The 15,963-nt window shown below is 38.2% G+C and overlaps 1 protein-coding gene across 1 annotated transcript in view; it reads left to right on the top strand.

Moving 5' to 3' along the window:
- Positions 1-4,631: 4,631 nt before the first annotated feature.
- Positions 4,632-15,963, top strand: part of MRPS9 (mitochondrial ribosomal protein S9) — a 57,319-nt gene continuing 45,987 nt past the window's right edge. The window contains exons 1-2 of the mRNA XM_019751696.3: positions 4,632-4,797; positions 11,826-12,005. Of these exons, the coding sequence (XP_019607255.1) occupies positions 4,663-4,797; positions 11,826-12,005 (315 nt within the window). The 5' untranslated portion in view covers positions 4,632-4,662. The remainder of the gene's footprint in view (positions 4,798-11,825; positions 12,006-15,963) is intronic.

The following is a 15,963-nucleotide window of genomic DNA, read 5'->3' as shown; positions in this document are numbered from 1 at the left end:
AGTCTAATTCATACAGACAGAAAGTGGAATGGTGGTTACCAGGGGCTGGGGAGAGGGAAAATGAAATTCATTTAATGTGTTCAAAGTTTTGTTTTGAGAAGATGAACAATTTCTGGAGATGGAGGGTGGTGATGGTTGTACAACAATGTTCTTAATGCACGATGGAAAAGTAAATTGCCACTGGATTAAATGTAACAGAATCGGACTACAAAATAACAAATGGTAAACTCAAAAAATAAAACAAGAATTCTGAATTATTTGTGGAGCTTTAGGCTGGGCCTCACCTATAGATATAATAGGTCTGGAATGGGACCCAAGAATTTGCACTTCTCACCAATTCCCAGGTGTACGAGTTATTATTACAGCACAACATGTTACCCCACGTTTTAGTGGCTTAAAACAACATACATACACTCTCAGAATTTGTGTGCTGAGGAGACTGCGATCAGCAGTCCTGGCCCAGGTTCTCATGAGGTGGCAGTCAGTATGTTCACGGAGGCTGCAATCATATGAAGACTTGCCTGGAGGATCCTTTCAGCTCCCTCTCATGGCTGTTAGCAAGAGGTGTTAGTTCCACACTAGGCAGTCATCTCCACAGGGCTGTCCCACAACATGACATCTGAGTTGCCCCAGAATGGGTGCCAAGAGTTGTACACCATGACTTCCGTCTTATTCAATTCTTCAGAAGTGGGTCATCAAATCCAGCTCACACTCAGGGGGCGAGTATCAAGGAAGGAGTATCAAAAAATGATGGACATTTAAAAACCAATGCACTGGGTGTATTCCTGAAACTGCTGTATGAAAATCCAATAAACTGGGGGACTTATAAACAGAAATTTATTGTCTCACAATTCTAGAGGCCGGAAGTTCAAGATCGAGTTATCAGTAGGGTTGGTTTCTCCTGAGGCTTGTGAGGGAGAATTTGTTCCAGATCTCTTTTGTTGCTTCTGGTAGCCTCAGGTGATCCATGGCTTGTAGATGGTGCTACATCTTTACATTGTTTTCCCTCTGTACATGTCTGTCTCCATATCTAAATTCCTTTTTTTTTTTTTTTTTACAAGTATTGCTGTCATATTGAATTGGGACCCACCTTAATGACCTCACTTCAACTTGATTACCTCTGTAAAGACCCTATTTCCAAATCAAGTCACATTATGAGGTACTGGGGATCAGACTTCAACATCTTTTGGGGGACACAATTCAATCCACAATTCAAACAGGTAATGCTGATGCTCCTGCTGTGGGCATCATGCTTTTGAGAATCACTGGTCTAATCCACCCCCACCTTATCCCCCTATTACACTGATGAGTAATGTTTTCCATAAACTGAATGAACTACCAAGTGTCAAAGAGTGAGTATATGCCAGGCCTCAGATAAGCACCCTGATGGGTTTTTTTTTTTTTTTTTTTAAGATTTTATTGGGGAAGGGGAACGGGAACAGTGTGTACTTCCAGGACTTTTTTCCAAGTCAAATTGTTGTCCTTTCAATCTTAGTTGTGGAGGGCGCAGCTCAGCTCCAGGTCCAGTTGCCATTACTAGTTGCAGGGGGCGAGCCCACCATCCCTTGCGGGAGTCGAACTGGCAACCTTGTGGTTAGAGGACGTGCTCCAACCAACTGAGCCATCAGGGAGCTCAGTGGCAGCTCAGCTCAAGGTGCCGTGTTCAATCTTAGTTGCAGGGGGCGCTGCCCACCATCCCTTGCGGGACTGGAGGAATTGAACTGGCAACCTTATAGTTGAGAGCCCACTGGCCCATGTGGGAATCCAACCAGCAGCCTTCCGCGTTAGGAGCACGGAGCTCTAACCGCCTGAGCCACGGGGCCGGCCCCCACCCTGATGTTTTGATCCACATTTAATGCACTTTCCACGAACCACGCAGTGTTTAGTCACCTTTGATCAAAAGTTCTCTAAAGATCTCACTTATCCGCGAAATCCATTAAGCCTTTGTGGTTTTTCCTAGGCTAAGATTTTTCATATTAATCTACAAAGCTCTGCAATTAGAAATGTTTTCTAGGAATCCTTTAAAGGTGTGTGTGTGTGTGTGTGTGTGTGTGTGTGTGTGTGTGTGTGTGTATTTTCTGGGGACTACATCATTCAGTATTTAAGCTATCACATTGGGTAGGAAAAGAGAGATAATAGGGAATGAAGAGATGACAATAGAGAAGTAAGGAAATGAGGTATGAAAACCATAGGAAAAAAATGACAATTGCACCAATTTACACTCCTGTCATAGCCTGCCACATCTTTCAATGAGTCAGAGTGGATGAGAGATAAAAATCAACTCTTCCTGTTATACGCGTATGTATCTATTACATGTTTAGAAATTCAATAGTAAAAACATCCCTGGATATTTACCATCCTGAAGTTTGTATTTATCATTCTCTTGCTTTTCTATTTGTCTTACTAAATAGAAATAAACCCTTAAACAATATCTTGTTTAGTTTCACTGATTTTTGAGCTTTATGTAAATTGAATCATACTATGTATGTATATGTGACTTTCTGTTTCTCCCCCCACCTGTTGAAACTCATCCATATTCATATGTGTAGTTGTGGTTCATTTATTGTCATTATTTTATGGTGTTTTTATCCATGCACCATCCTCCTATCAATAGATAAGTTATTTTTATTGTTACAAAAAATATATGTCTCCTGGTATATTGTACAAGAATTTCTGCAGGGTATATACCTAGGAATGTAATTGATGGGTTGTAGGGTGTGCTCACCTTAACTTACATTGATTAGTTGATTTCAGGAGGGTTGTACCAATGTATAGTCCCACTAGCAGCATCTAACAGTCCTTGATGTCTCACATCTTAGCAACCAACACTTTTCGTTAGTTCAACATTTTAACTCTCCTTATGTTTATCTTAACCAGCTGACTTTAGAACCAAACCCTCACATTAGACATGACTCCATCTTATTGGACTTTTGGGTCTTAATGATCCTGATAGCTAGGGTGTTTGATGTCTATGCCATAATAGGTGGTCAGTATATGAGAGGAAAAAAACGAACATAAGCTTTAGGTGTTTGGTAAAATTACAGGGTTTTTTTTCATATTTTAAATGTTTATTGGACATTCCTCATTCTAGTGTTTCCTCCTCTCTTCAAATTATGTACCCAATGTCAGTCTATAATGGTGTATTTGTTCCCAAATTCAAAGGCTATACAGGAAATTTAATGCAGTCGTCCAAGTGTTGCCCCTAGAAGTGGGAAATGTATTACATTTGCTTTAATATCATATAGTAAAAGATTGTAACATGAATTTTACAGGAAAAAAAATAATAAAACCTCCACAATCCCTAGCCTAATTTCAGTATTTACTTAGTTCTTATATGCTCCAACATGTCACTTTTTTAAAAAACGCTATATATGCTGCTTCTACATACCTATTTGATTGTTTTCTACTTGGTTAAATTTCCACAATTAAGTTTTAAAAAATTTTTTTACAATGTGTAGGAACTGCTGTTTAAAGCCATCTATTTTAATAAGCTATAAAATTTGTTTCCCAAATGTTAGTTCATGTACCTTTGCCAATTTCTAATGAGTTTCACAAGCCTAAAAGGTAATAACAAAAAGAACAACAGATTTTCGTACAACTAAATGCATTCCATTTAAAGGACTGCTCTTTATTCTGAGATGATGTCATTTCTACGTTTTTAATGTTAAAATGTATTTTAAGAAATGATGGTGAGAGTAGATAGCAATTATTTGCTTGACAACTTTGTGTGACCTTAGATTTTGTGTGTGTGTGTGTCTGTGTTTTAATTTTACTGATCCTTCAAATCTAAATGTTTGGAAACCCTTTCAGAGCAGTTTACTACATCATTTAATGTGTAGTCCGTGTAAAGCACCCTGGGAGTTACTGTCAGGAGGACAAAAGTCTCAGAAGGCAAAGCATACTCATTTCTATTTAACACCTATTTATTTTGTTCTGATTGGGTTTCAAGTAAGGCTTAGTACTCACACTACCGGGAGTGATGTGCAAAGATGAGTTAAGACGCGTTTCGTCCTTACCGCTTTTCAGTTTAGCCTGTTAGCATTATACAGCTAAAAACGTTAAGAGTCCCAAGGAACCTGTGAGTGAGTGGTCTCGGAGTTGCTGGAGGACGATGGAGACCCTGGACGCTGAAAAATGTGGCACAGTCGAAAAGAGGGAAAAACCTATGCTAAGTGGGCAGGTAGCAGGAACCAAGGCTTGGAGTCCATTCTTGCTGAGGACCAGAGGAGCGTCTGTGTTAAAACGTGGTAAAGACAGAATAGGGAGGGAGGTGCTGGCGGGCTGCGCAAGTTCTACGGTTCAGGGATAGCCGGCTGTAGGTGCAACAGTGGACAGGAGAAGGAAGGGTTGATTAAAAAGTCACATGTAAGTGAGTACCAAGGAGACTTGGAGAACGACTTAATTCAAGAAATGCATAAGACGAAAGAAGCCAAGACGAACGACCCAGTCACTACCTTTGCAGCTCGCTTTCAATGAGGGCTACAGAGTGGATTGGACACGCCCCGCGGACTCACGCACCCTATCAGGGGCCTCAGATCTCAGGACACTCCCCCTCTTTCGAACGTCCCTCAAGAGCTTCCCGAAAACCTCAGGAAACACGGCCCACGTGCGCCTGCGCCGTCTCTAGGCCCCGCCCCTCCGCTTCCTGGCCCCACAGCCAATATGGCGGCTCCCTGTGTGTCCTGTGGCGCCGTAGTTTCCTACAGGCTCTTTCTCCGGGGAAGAGTTAACTTGGCCTGGAGACAAGGCCTTTGGAAAGGCGCGGCTGCTGAGTTGCAAACAGGCTCCGGATCCCAGGTAAGGCCTGGGAGGGGTGGAAGCGCTGGTCGCTGTAGCGCGCGGATGTGGATCCTGCGCCTCCACTTTCCCCTGGTGTTTTGGGTGCCCACAGACGAGGTCCCTAGGGTCTTAAGTACTTAGTGGAGGTCTGAGGTTGAGAGAGGAGAAGTGGGTATTGCTTTGCAGCGGCCACCCTGGAGGTTGTTGCTAGATTTCGCAGGACGCAGTGAAGGGGAGAAGTTACCTGCAGAAGGAACTAGAGCAACCCCTCCCTTGACTTGGTTGCCAGGCTAAGGAGAGCCCCGGCCTAGGTGTGGTGTTGCGGCCTGTCCTTCCCGCGTGCCCCGCGGTCCAGAAGGCAGGAGGGCCGCGGCCAGAGGAGGTGAATGAGAACTGGACTCCTGCAGTGGCCTGGAAGACTTAATGGAGAAAATCTTACAGTGGAGAGGTTAGATAGTGACATTTTTCAAATGCTTTGCACCTGTGCAGTTTCTGTTTTCTTAATTTTCCCGAAACTTTGTCTATGGAGAGATGGAGACCAGAATTTGTACATTTCATTTGACCCTAAGGACAGTGGGAAGCTGCCTTCCCAGATGGTTGGATGATGATGCCATTCACTGACATGGTATCTTAAGAGGTTGTGGGGACAGAGCCCCAGAAAGCAGTTTCCAGGCTCTCGGCCTCACATAGACAGGTGCTGGCTCAGGTAGTAAATGGCCATCAATGTGATTGGATGGCCATCAGCTGTGGCTAGTTGGCCGTCAGCTGTAACCAGTGAGCCATTGGCCACTAATATAACTGCTGTGGCTATGCTAGCAGAGAGAAGAGAAGAGAAAGAATGGGGGCTAGCAAGAAGATGGCGGTTTGCGGACAGTGTGGATCCAGCCTCCAGTGAGAGTATAGTGCCGCCAGAGAGAATATAGTGGTATGACTCCCCTACCTATGGCTCCGTGGGTGTTCCTTTTTGGCCTCACCATATCCTGCGTTATGTGGGAGGCGGGACCAGAGACCCCGCAGGCCGCCCTGCACGACAGAGGTAGTACAGATTTTAGAAGATGAAATCGAGTTTAGTTTTGTATTTTAGGCATCTGTGAGATGTCCAAGTGGAGATTTCTGGTAGGCCCATAGGTAAGCAAGTCTATAGTCAAGAAAAGAACTAAATGATTTACAGGTCCCCTCTTACTTTGTAGATGGTAATTGAAGCCTTGGAAATGCATTAGATCACCTAAGGAGGGTGTACTGAATGGGGAACAAACTGAGAGACAGAGGAGAGCCCTGAAGGACAAACCTCCAAGGAAGACGAGGCCCCAAGAGATTGAGAATGAGCAGAAGGAGGGGAAAAACCAGACCGGTGTGGTATCATAGAAAACAAGAATGTTTCAAGGAGGGATAGACCCGGTCTTATAGTAAAATAATGTAATGTAATATAAAATACCGGGTATAATATAATACCGGGTCTTATATTAATTTTTGCTCCAAAATACGCATTAGAGCTGATTGTCCAGGTAGGTCTTATTTTCGGAGAAACATGGTAGTAGTTGCTCAAATTTGTTATATGCACTTGTAAAATAGTTTACTTTTTAGAATTTTGTTATGAAAAGTGAAGCATATTCAAGCATATACAAAAATAGAATAATATAATGAACCCCATGGCTATGTCAACCAGCTTCAACAATTATTAATATTTTGCCAGTCTTGTTTCATTTGTCTTCCTATCTTTTTGTTTCTGGAGGCTTTTAATGTAAATCTCAGACTTTATGTTATTTTACATATAGGTACTTAAATGTGCATATCTAACAGGTAAATATTCAAAAACAACAACGTAGCTTCCATGCTACTATGAACATATCCAGCAGAATGAATATATCTATTACCCATTCCATGTCCAAATTCCCTTGGTTGCCCCAACAATAGCTTTATAGTTGGTTTGTTTAAATCAACTATACTAGGATTTAAACAAAGTCCATATATTTTATTTGGTATGTTAAATCTCTTAATTTATAACAGTTTATGGAATAAATACAAATGGTGAATTTTGCTTAAGTAATATAGTAGGTTTCCTTGTTTGTTTAACCTGGCACCCATTTCCCCTTCATAATGGCACCCCAGTATTCTCAGGAGGAATGAGTTCTTCCCTATTGGGTACAATACAGAGGAACCACAATCTGCGGCACCTGACCCCAGGTGGCCCCATTGTGTATCCCCTCCCTTGAGATCTTGAGCAGAGACATGGATGGTTGTAATACCATTTTACCTTAATGGCCACCTTTTGACTTCATTGATCGTGCTGTGGATCATTGGAGTTCCTGCTTTTTAGCTGCCACAGATGCTTTGGACCCTTCCTGCTTCAGGTATTAGTCTATGGACCCCTATTAGCCTTCTAAGAAATGTCCCTTTTGCTTAAGTAAAGCAAAGTCAGTTTCTTTTGCTTGCATTCAGAGGCCTCTAGTTGATAAAGCCTGTTCAAAAAGATTACTGTAACCTCTCTCTTGGAGTCCTTGTATTATTTCTATGCACATTTTCTCAGGTCTGACTTCAGTCCTTACCTTCTCTTATTTCTCAAAGTATTATTTTTGTCTTTTCTATTCCAGTTAGGAGCAGATTCTTCTTCGTTCCTTTTTTATCCAACTGAACAAAGGAAAGTCCGCCATACTCTGTAATACCATTAAAGTAGTGTATAGCGCTGGCATGTGGCCAGGTTTAGTACATCACTGCCTTGTCAGGATGTGGCTGCTTCTTTGGCATCCTGCTTAATTGAAATTACACTTGTTTGGCCCACTAATTATCTTTAAAAGGAAACATATCTGTCAGGTTGTATCTATACAATTCCATAAAAACAAAGTCTGATGAAAATTCGCTGTCATAGCTTTTCACTTGGAAAAGAACCTGTAAAAAATTTTGCTGGGAATTGTATTAACAGTGGCAAAGTGAACTCTCTCCAAGAATTTGTACTGTCCTTAGCTAAAGATCTGGTCATTTGACACTCAGTTCTCATCTCACTTAGTGGATTGTACTAATAAGTAATAGACTCCTTTGAAAGTAAATATTTTTATGTTTCATTGCTAGCATAATTCAGAACATTTAATAAATATATTCAATAGTCCGGTACTGATGCCGTGATGGCTTTGTAACTTTAATAGGAGTATGTATAAATATTTTTGAAAAGATTTTAAAGATCCTGAAGAGATTTTATGAAAAATAGCAAATTAGGGACATATTCAATAAAGGAAAGCTCTTTCTAAATGAACAACAATAAATAATTTTACCTATTTTCTTAAGCCTCATGTTGAAAGTACAAGAGCTGTCACCTCATGTCACAAACTCTGGAAAATATAGGCAGACACAGAGTAATTTTAAATCAAGTGAAAAATGAGTTTTCAAGCCAGTAATCAACTCTTTTACTTGAAGCAATGCTAAAATGTTTTGATAAGAAAAGAAGAAAAGGAGCAATATGGAAGAGAGATGACGAAAATATAAAGAAATGTTTACTCAACAAAATGGAAGAATTATTTTATTACAGCTACTTCACACTGGCAAGAACATTAAATAAAAAGTTGGATGAGGGAGTGGCCAGTTAGCTCAGTTGGTTAGGGTGCAATGCTCTTAACACCAGGGTTGCTGGTTCGATCCCCATGGGCCAGTGTGAGCTGTGCCCTCCACAACTGGATTGAAACAACTACTTGACTTGGAGCTGATGGATCCTGGAAAAACACACTTAAAATAAATAAAAGTTTAAAAAAAAAATGTTGGGTGAAGGAGAGTTCTATGAAACAGGGTAAGGTGTAAAAGAAACTGTTAAGGAAAGAATTTTGAAGATCGACTGATGATATAAGAAGCTAAATTCAGAGTGGCTGTAGAAAACTGGAAAAAAAACATAAAGTTAAAAATCATAGAATGTAGGAAAAAGGGTCAAGAAATAAGACTAAGAAGCTGATATATATGGAGGACAGAATAACAGATCATTACTATAACTGAAAAAAACAGAATAAGTAGGTGAAAATTCAGTGCGTATTGTTTTATTTCTGCAGTTGGTAGGAGAAATACATGCAAGCATTGTATTCAGAGACATGGATAATCACTAGTAAAACAAAAGCAGGCTGTATACTGTCTAAATTTCCAAGTCAAAAGATAAATTTAAAAAAACCTACAGAGACCATATAGTGAAAGAAAGAAAACAGGAAGGAAGCATAAAAAAGAATAAAGGTAAAATAAGATGAATAATATCTATTAAAACCCATTTAAAGGGGACATTCTCATGTATTTAAAAAGTCAGATTGAGTCAAAAGAGCAAAACCTAAAATGACTCACTTTAAATAAAAAATATGGGCAGTGATATTCTGGGGGAGTACAAATGGGAGTTTAAAAGGGTTTGCAATATTATGATCCAACAGAATTTAGTTCAGGATAAAAGTATTGCATGGGAATGGAGCACTTTAGAATGCTGAAGGGTACCCTGCAGACAGAACTCTCCTGAACTAAGTAGTGCATTGAATATACCACTGAAACATACAAAGGAAATATACTGGGGGTGCCAAAAAAGTGTACACACATGACTTGTATTCATCTTTTGTTATCAGTATATATTGAGTACTACAATTTTAATACATTTTTTTCCTTTCTTAAAATGTGTGTACATTTTTTGGGTCACCCCTGGTATAGGAAACAAAAAGAAAATTGACAAAGAAAATATTACAGATAGTGTGTAGATGTAGATTCCTGTCTGTTTCTTTGATATTCTCTTGGCTTACATCCAGTATAAATGGCTACTTAAAATTTTTTCTTAATTTTCTTTGCTTTAATTTTTCTGTCTACCCTTTACAACAGCTTTTTGGATGTGAAGGACTGAGTCCATCAAACCTATCACCCCTTACTCTGCAGACCGTCTCCTGTCCTAGAAAACAGTGGCCATAAGATATAAGTAACCTTATCTCTGCCTACTGTCCCTCACAAACTACTTTGTTTCTTTGCATAGAAAATGTTTCTTATTCTAACACCAATGCCTGCCATTTCCCCTGTTCTGATGGTGTCAGTATCATGTCCCATGCTGACTATTAACGTACTGTATATCTCTAGCTCAGATCTCTCGGCGCATGACACACACACACAAAATCACACACACACGATCACACACACAGCCTGAGATGCTCATCAGCCATCTCAAGCTCATCGTGCCAAAGCTGGGCTCATCACTTTCCTCCCTAACGCTGCTCTCCCTCTAGAATTCATTACTTGAGTGAATGGAGACATATTCCCTGGGAGACTCATTTTCTCCTTCTGAGGGTTGTGGTTGGTGATTGGTGGGAGGTGTAGTGGGTTTCCCTGTATTATGAATGGGTTGTTTTAGCTATGGACAAAAACTTTGTCATATTATTTACAAAACCAACAGTGTAATCGTTTTGGCAATGGAACATTTAGGAGAATTACCTCTACTGTATGACTGCTACTTTTCTCCTTCAAATTCGTACCTGTGCCGTGATTCTTGGGGCAAAAAAGCATTTTCACTTGAGTATGGGAAGCAACTTTCTCCATTGTTCACAGACGACATGGAATCATTAAAGGGAGGGAGGCCTGGAAAAAGTGAAAACAAGATGGTAAAACTTCTGAGGTGGGGAGTTGGTGCTGGTGGCTGGGGAGAGGTAGCAGGTTATGAAAACAGGCTGTGTCTATAAAAGGGCAGGCTAACTATACATAAGCAAGTTTTTGTCATGTTTTTATTCATTGATAGTAACTGCATCTTTATAAAGCATTGGAAGAAAATACAATTACTGACTCGTAATATAAAGAGAGACTCCTCTGTGCTCTCCTGAGGAAAAATGAACCATAAAGTTTCATGGAATTTTAAATTGCCCTTACTCATTAAAAAGCAGCAAGACACTATTTTATCACTGGTTTAATTTGTGAGAGTTTGAGAACATAATGTTTACTATTAATTGGTATTTTAATGTCCTGTATTTTTTCTACTTTCTATTGTAACTGTGGTGACAAATTATCATCGAGTTACTTGAATCTGGTTCTCGAAAGGGATATGGAATGGATGAGGGATGGATGGTGCTGTTGTGTGTGAAACATGCTTTTGTATTTATGAAAAGGGAAATGCATGAGTTACTAAGAATTGCAGCTCTTAAAGTCTGAATATTGCTTAAGAGTGTTTAAAATTGTTGACGCAGGGATGAGGTTGAGAACCACAGATTTAAGATTTTGAGAAAAGCCAGGACAACAAAGATCTGTTCTAGTCATATCCAGCTACTGAATGTGGAATGGTCACTTGAAACCATTCTTCTGGTTCATTCCCTGTATCGCAGGTGAAATATGAATGCCTTGGGGGGAAATTCCTAGTGCCCCTGCCTAAAAGGATCAACAACAGCAAGTGTGGTGTCATAACCGATAGTTTAAAAGGATGGGAAAACCCTTATTTTTACCCTTAGTGTATTGAACCCAATTAATCGTAAGAAATCGCCATATTCAGTGAAGCAGTTTCTGCATTGTGTCAACTTAAAATAAGGACCATGGAATAAAGTCTCAAGCTAAGCTAACTTTATCATTTTAAGGCATTTAAAGACTGCATTTGTACCCTCAAGCAAGGCGAGAGCCTATAGTCTAAGGGTGCTATTCCCAAGTACATGCCCCTTTACTCCTGTGTCTCCTGCTTGCTGGTTTCTGTCTGCAGGTGCATTTACCTCTTTTTAAGGGAGTGGCATATCACTCTTCATTCTATGTGTCGAATATCACAACTAGCTGACATTGACCGATCAGTATCAAATATAGATGCTTGTAGTAGATAAGGAAGTGGCATATCATGTACAAGTATTTTTTTTTTTAATGTATTGAAATGCTAATAGTTTACTCTGTAAGCACAGGCTTTTAAAAGCAAGCTTTTGAGCAAAGGGTAATTCCTAACAACTTTAACAGGCATTTATCCTGATTTGCAGCCTCCTACCAACTGTGTACCATAATAAAAAGAGAACTGTTTGAATATCCTGTTTTATTTAGAGACAAGATCATTATTTAATTAAAATTATTTTCTTTCCATTTATATTTTCTGCTAGGTATTAAGGCTCAGACATACCACAGTTGTAACAACAAAGAAAAATGTGGCGGCCTTAAGACGTGAAACTTATACAGCGGATTTTATTAAAAAGCAGATTGAGGAATTCAACATAGGAAAGAGACATTTAGCCAACATGATGGGAGAAGATCCCGAAACTTTCACCCAAGAAGATATTGATGTAAGTACAGTTACTCTGTTGGAAAAGTAATTTCTGTAGAGTTTTAGATATTGAAAACACTTTTCTTCAGCCTGAGCCCTTTAGCTCTGTGTAAATTTTAATCAAACTGTCAGAAAAAAGGAAAAATGCCACTATACTTTGTAAGTTGAAATTGTGGTTTCAAAGAGTAATGCTACTCTGTATTTGAAGCATAATGAAATATGGTGAGTTTTGGATTTTAACTAAAAATGGATCCTTTCCTTGATTCAAGGTCATAGGAGCCCTTATGAATGCTTGCTAATATATGATTTGGAACACATTTATCCTGCTTAAAGCATAGTCTTAAACTGGGTTTTGTCACAAAATGATAAAACCAGTAGTAGTGGAAATACAGTCAAGTTTGTAGGAAATCCCATTAGTAAACCTAAGCCCAGTGTTTTTATCAACTTAACTATATATTTGAATTTTCAAAGTGAGGGCATGTTCTAAGTAATTTGAGAATAAGTTAAACAGTATTCCTGCTCCACTCTTGAATTACTATGATCCTGATAAAAGTATTAATAAATCAGTATTACTTTTTTGCTAGACATGCCAGAATAGCTAGCAAAAGAACTTAAATTTAACGATTTTGAAACTTGTTCTAATTTTTTAAAAAGTAACATAACATCTCTTGGTGATTTATATTTAAGAGCAACAACATCGTTCTACAGATTTAACATTTTATATGATTTTAAATATATTATCATTTTAATCATTTTGTATTTTTAGGCATTTTAGTTGATTTCCCGTCTTTTTGTATGCCTTTCCTAATTGTTTGTAAATGGTACTTTAGTATCATTTTTAGGCACCAGACCAACATTTTTGACTCAGAAGGATTTCTTATTGTCCTTGTAGGTCTAGGTGATTTGGAGTTATGGGACTCGCAGCTGCTGTCCGGTTTTTTAATATTACGATAATCTGGACAATACTTGAGGATATTAAGAAAACTATTTTTATAACACTAATTTTATCATAGGTAGTGCATATTTCTCCATTTTTAGAAGAGACTGAGGCACAAAAAGGATAAGCCCCATGTTCAAATATATAAGTATGGATAAAGAGAAAAGCTTCAAAACTTTAAACTTTGAACCTAGTGTTCTTTCTTCATATCTGTCTCGTTTCCTTAATAATGGACACCTGACAGTATCCAGAATGTATTACATAATTTTTAGCTACACACTCAAAAAATTAGGATTTTCAAGAAGAATTGAAGAAAAGGATAAAAAGTAACTAGCTGTAACTAGTGTTTGCATACTCAAAAAGTTAATTTTTTAAAAAATTTTATTGGGGAATATTGGGGAACAGTGTGTTTCTCCAGGGCCCATCAGCTCCAAGTCATTGTCCTTCAATCTAGCTGTGGAGGGCTCAGCTCCAAGTCCAGTTGCCCTATGCAGGAATTGAACTGGCAACCTTGTTGTTGAGAGCCCACGCTCTAACCAACTGAGCCATTAGGACCCCCCAATATTTTTTTTTAAGAAGAATTGAAGAAAAGGACCAAAAACAAAATAAGATCTCCTTCCCCATTTAATACCATGTTTCCCTGAAAAGAAGACCTAGCCAGACCGGGTCTTATATTAATGTTTGCTCCAAAAGACGCATTAGAGCTGATGGTCTGGCTAGGTCTTCTTTTCAGGGAAACACAGTAACATTTAACCTTTAAAAAGATCAAGCAATAATGAGCATCTTGGCATAATAGTCATACTGTAGATTTGTGTTTTCCAAACAGAAATATAATGTCTGCATCTCTGCTCCCCTAAATCTCTCTTGAGACTAGTTCTTTTGCTGTTTCCTTTTCTTTCTTTGTTCCTTTCTTCCTTTGTTTGTTTGTTTGTTTGTTTGTTTGTTTGTTTTTGACTACTTTATAGAGACATAATTCACATTTCATCTAAAGCAGGGGTGTCAAAACTGCGGCCCGCGGGCCAACTGCGGTTTGCAATCCATTGTTAATTGGCCCGCAGCAAATTCCAAAAATATATTTAGTTTACTTAAATAAACCAGGTGAGGCAATATGTACTTCACCTTAAGTGAGTGGCCCGGCTGTTTGTGTATTTTACTGCATATGGCCCTTGGTAAAAAACGTTGAAAAAAGTTTGGACACCCCTGATCTAAAGCATACAGTTCCCTGGTTTTTAGTCTGTCCCCAGAGTTGTGCAGCCATCACCAGTCTAATTGTAGGACATTTTCATCACCCTATAATGAAGCTTTGTGCCCTTCAGCAGCCACTCTGCACTTTCCCCCTCCCCCCAGCTCTAGACATCTACTTCCTCCTTTCTGTCTCTGTAGATTTGCCTCTTCTAGATGTTTCGTATAAACAGAATCATACAGTATGTGGTCTTTTGCAACTGGCTTCTTTCATTTAGCATACAGCTTTCAAGATTCATCCATGTTTTAGCATGCATCAGTAGTTCATTCCTTTTTATTGCCAAATAATTTTCCATTATATGAATAGACCACATTTTTTTTTAATCTATTCATCAGTTGACAGGCATTTGGATTGTTTTCATTTGGGGCTATTATGAATAATGATGCTATATACATGTTTGTAAAAGTTTCTATGAGGTCATATGTTTTCACTTCTCGTGGGTATATACCTAAGAAACCACTGCTAATCCAAGGTCATGAAGATTTATACTTAATGCTTTCTTCTGAGAGTTTTATAGTTTTAAGTCTTACCTAAGTCTTTGATTCATTTTGAGTTCATTTTTATATGTTGGGTAAGAAAGGGGCTCAGCTTCTTTGATATCCAGCTGTCCCAGTGGCATTTGTTGAAGAGACTATTATTTGTCCATTGAAGTGTTTTGTCACCCTTACCAAAAATCAGTTGGCTGTAAATATGAGGGTTTATTTCTGGACTCTCGATTATATTTCATAGTCTATATATTTATCCTTACGCCAGTATTACACTGTCTTGATTACTATAGCTTTGTAGCAAATTTTTAAATTGGGAAGTGCCGGTACTTCTACTTTCTTCCTTCTTTTCAAGATCATTTTGGCTATTCTGTCACCTTTGAATTTCCATATGCATTTTAGGATGAGCTTATCAGTTTCTGCAAAGAACCAACTAGGATTTTGATAGGAATTGTGTTGAATCTCTATATCAATTTTGGGAGTATTGCCATCTTAATATTAAGTTTTCTGATCCGTGGACATAAGATATCTTTATTTATTTAGATCTTCTTTAATTTCTTTAATGATGTTTCATAGTTTTCAGAGTTTAACTTTGGCATTCCTTTTAAATTATACCTTAGGAATAATTTTTCTAATGCTTAAATTAAAATCATTAATTTCTTTTTTTTAAAAATTCTATTAGGTAGAACTGTTTTCTTAATTTTATATTTGGATTTTTTTTGTATTGCAAGTGATGGAAGTGCAATTAATTTTTGAGTATTGATCTTGACTCTACAGCCGTGCTGAGTTTATTTACCAATTCTTATAGTTTTAAAGTTTTTAGTTTTTTAGTGGATTCCTTAGGATTTTCTATATACAAAATGTTACCTACAAATAGAAATAGTTTTTCTTTTTTTATTTCTAGTTTGGATACCTTTGCTTTCTTTTTCTTGCCTAATTGCCCTGGCTAGCACCTCCAAGAAAGCTGAATAGACATGGTGAGAGTGGATATCCTCATCTTGTTCCTAATCTTAGGGGAAAGCTTTCAGTCTTTAACCGTTAAACATGATGTTAGCAATGGGTTTTTTTGTAAATGCTTTTTATCAGATACAGGAAGTTCCTTTTCATATACATAGTTTGCTGAATGCTTTTATCATAAAGATATTGTCAAATGCTCTTTTTGCTTTTATTGAGATGATCATCTCTTTTATTGGTATGGTGTGTTATGTTAATTGATTTTTTTCCTTTTCTTTATTAAATTAAAATAGTAACAAATATTTTCATATTATTGTTAGGATTAAAAAGACAAACAAGCCAAAAAAAAAAAAAAAGC

Source organism: Rhinolophus sinicus, chromosome 2, assembly GCF_057876585.1.
Source record: "Rhinolophus sinicus isolate RSI-liver-muscle chromosome 2, RSI-T2T, whole genome shotgun sequence".
Taxonomy (NCBI): domain Eukaryota; kingdom Metazoa; phylum Chordata; class Mammalia; order Chiroptera; family Rhinolophidae; genus Rhinolophus; species Rhinolophus sinicus.
This window is presented reverse-complemented; position numbering and strand designations above follow the sequence as displayed.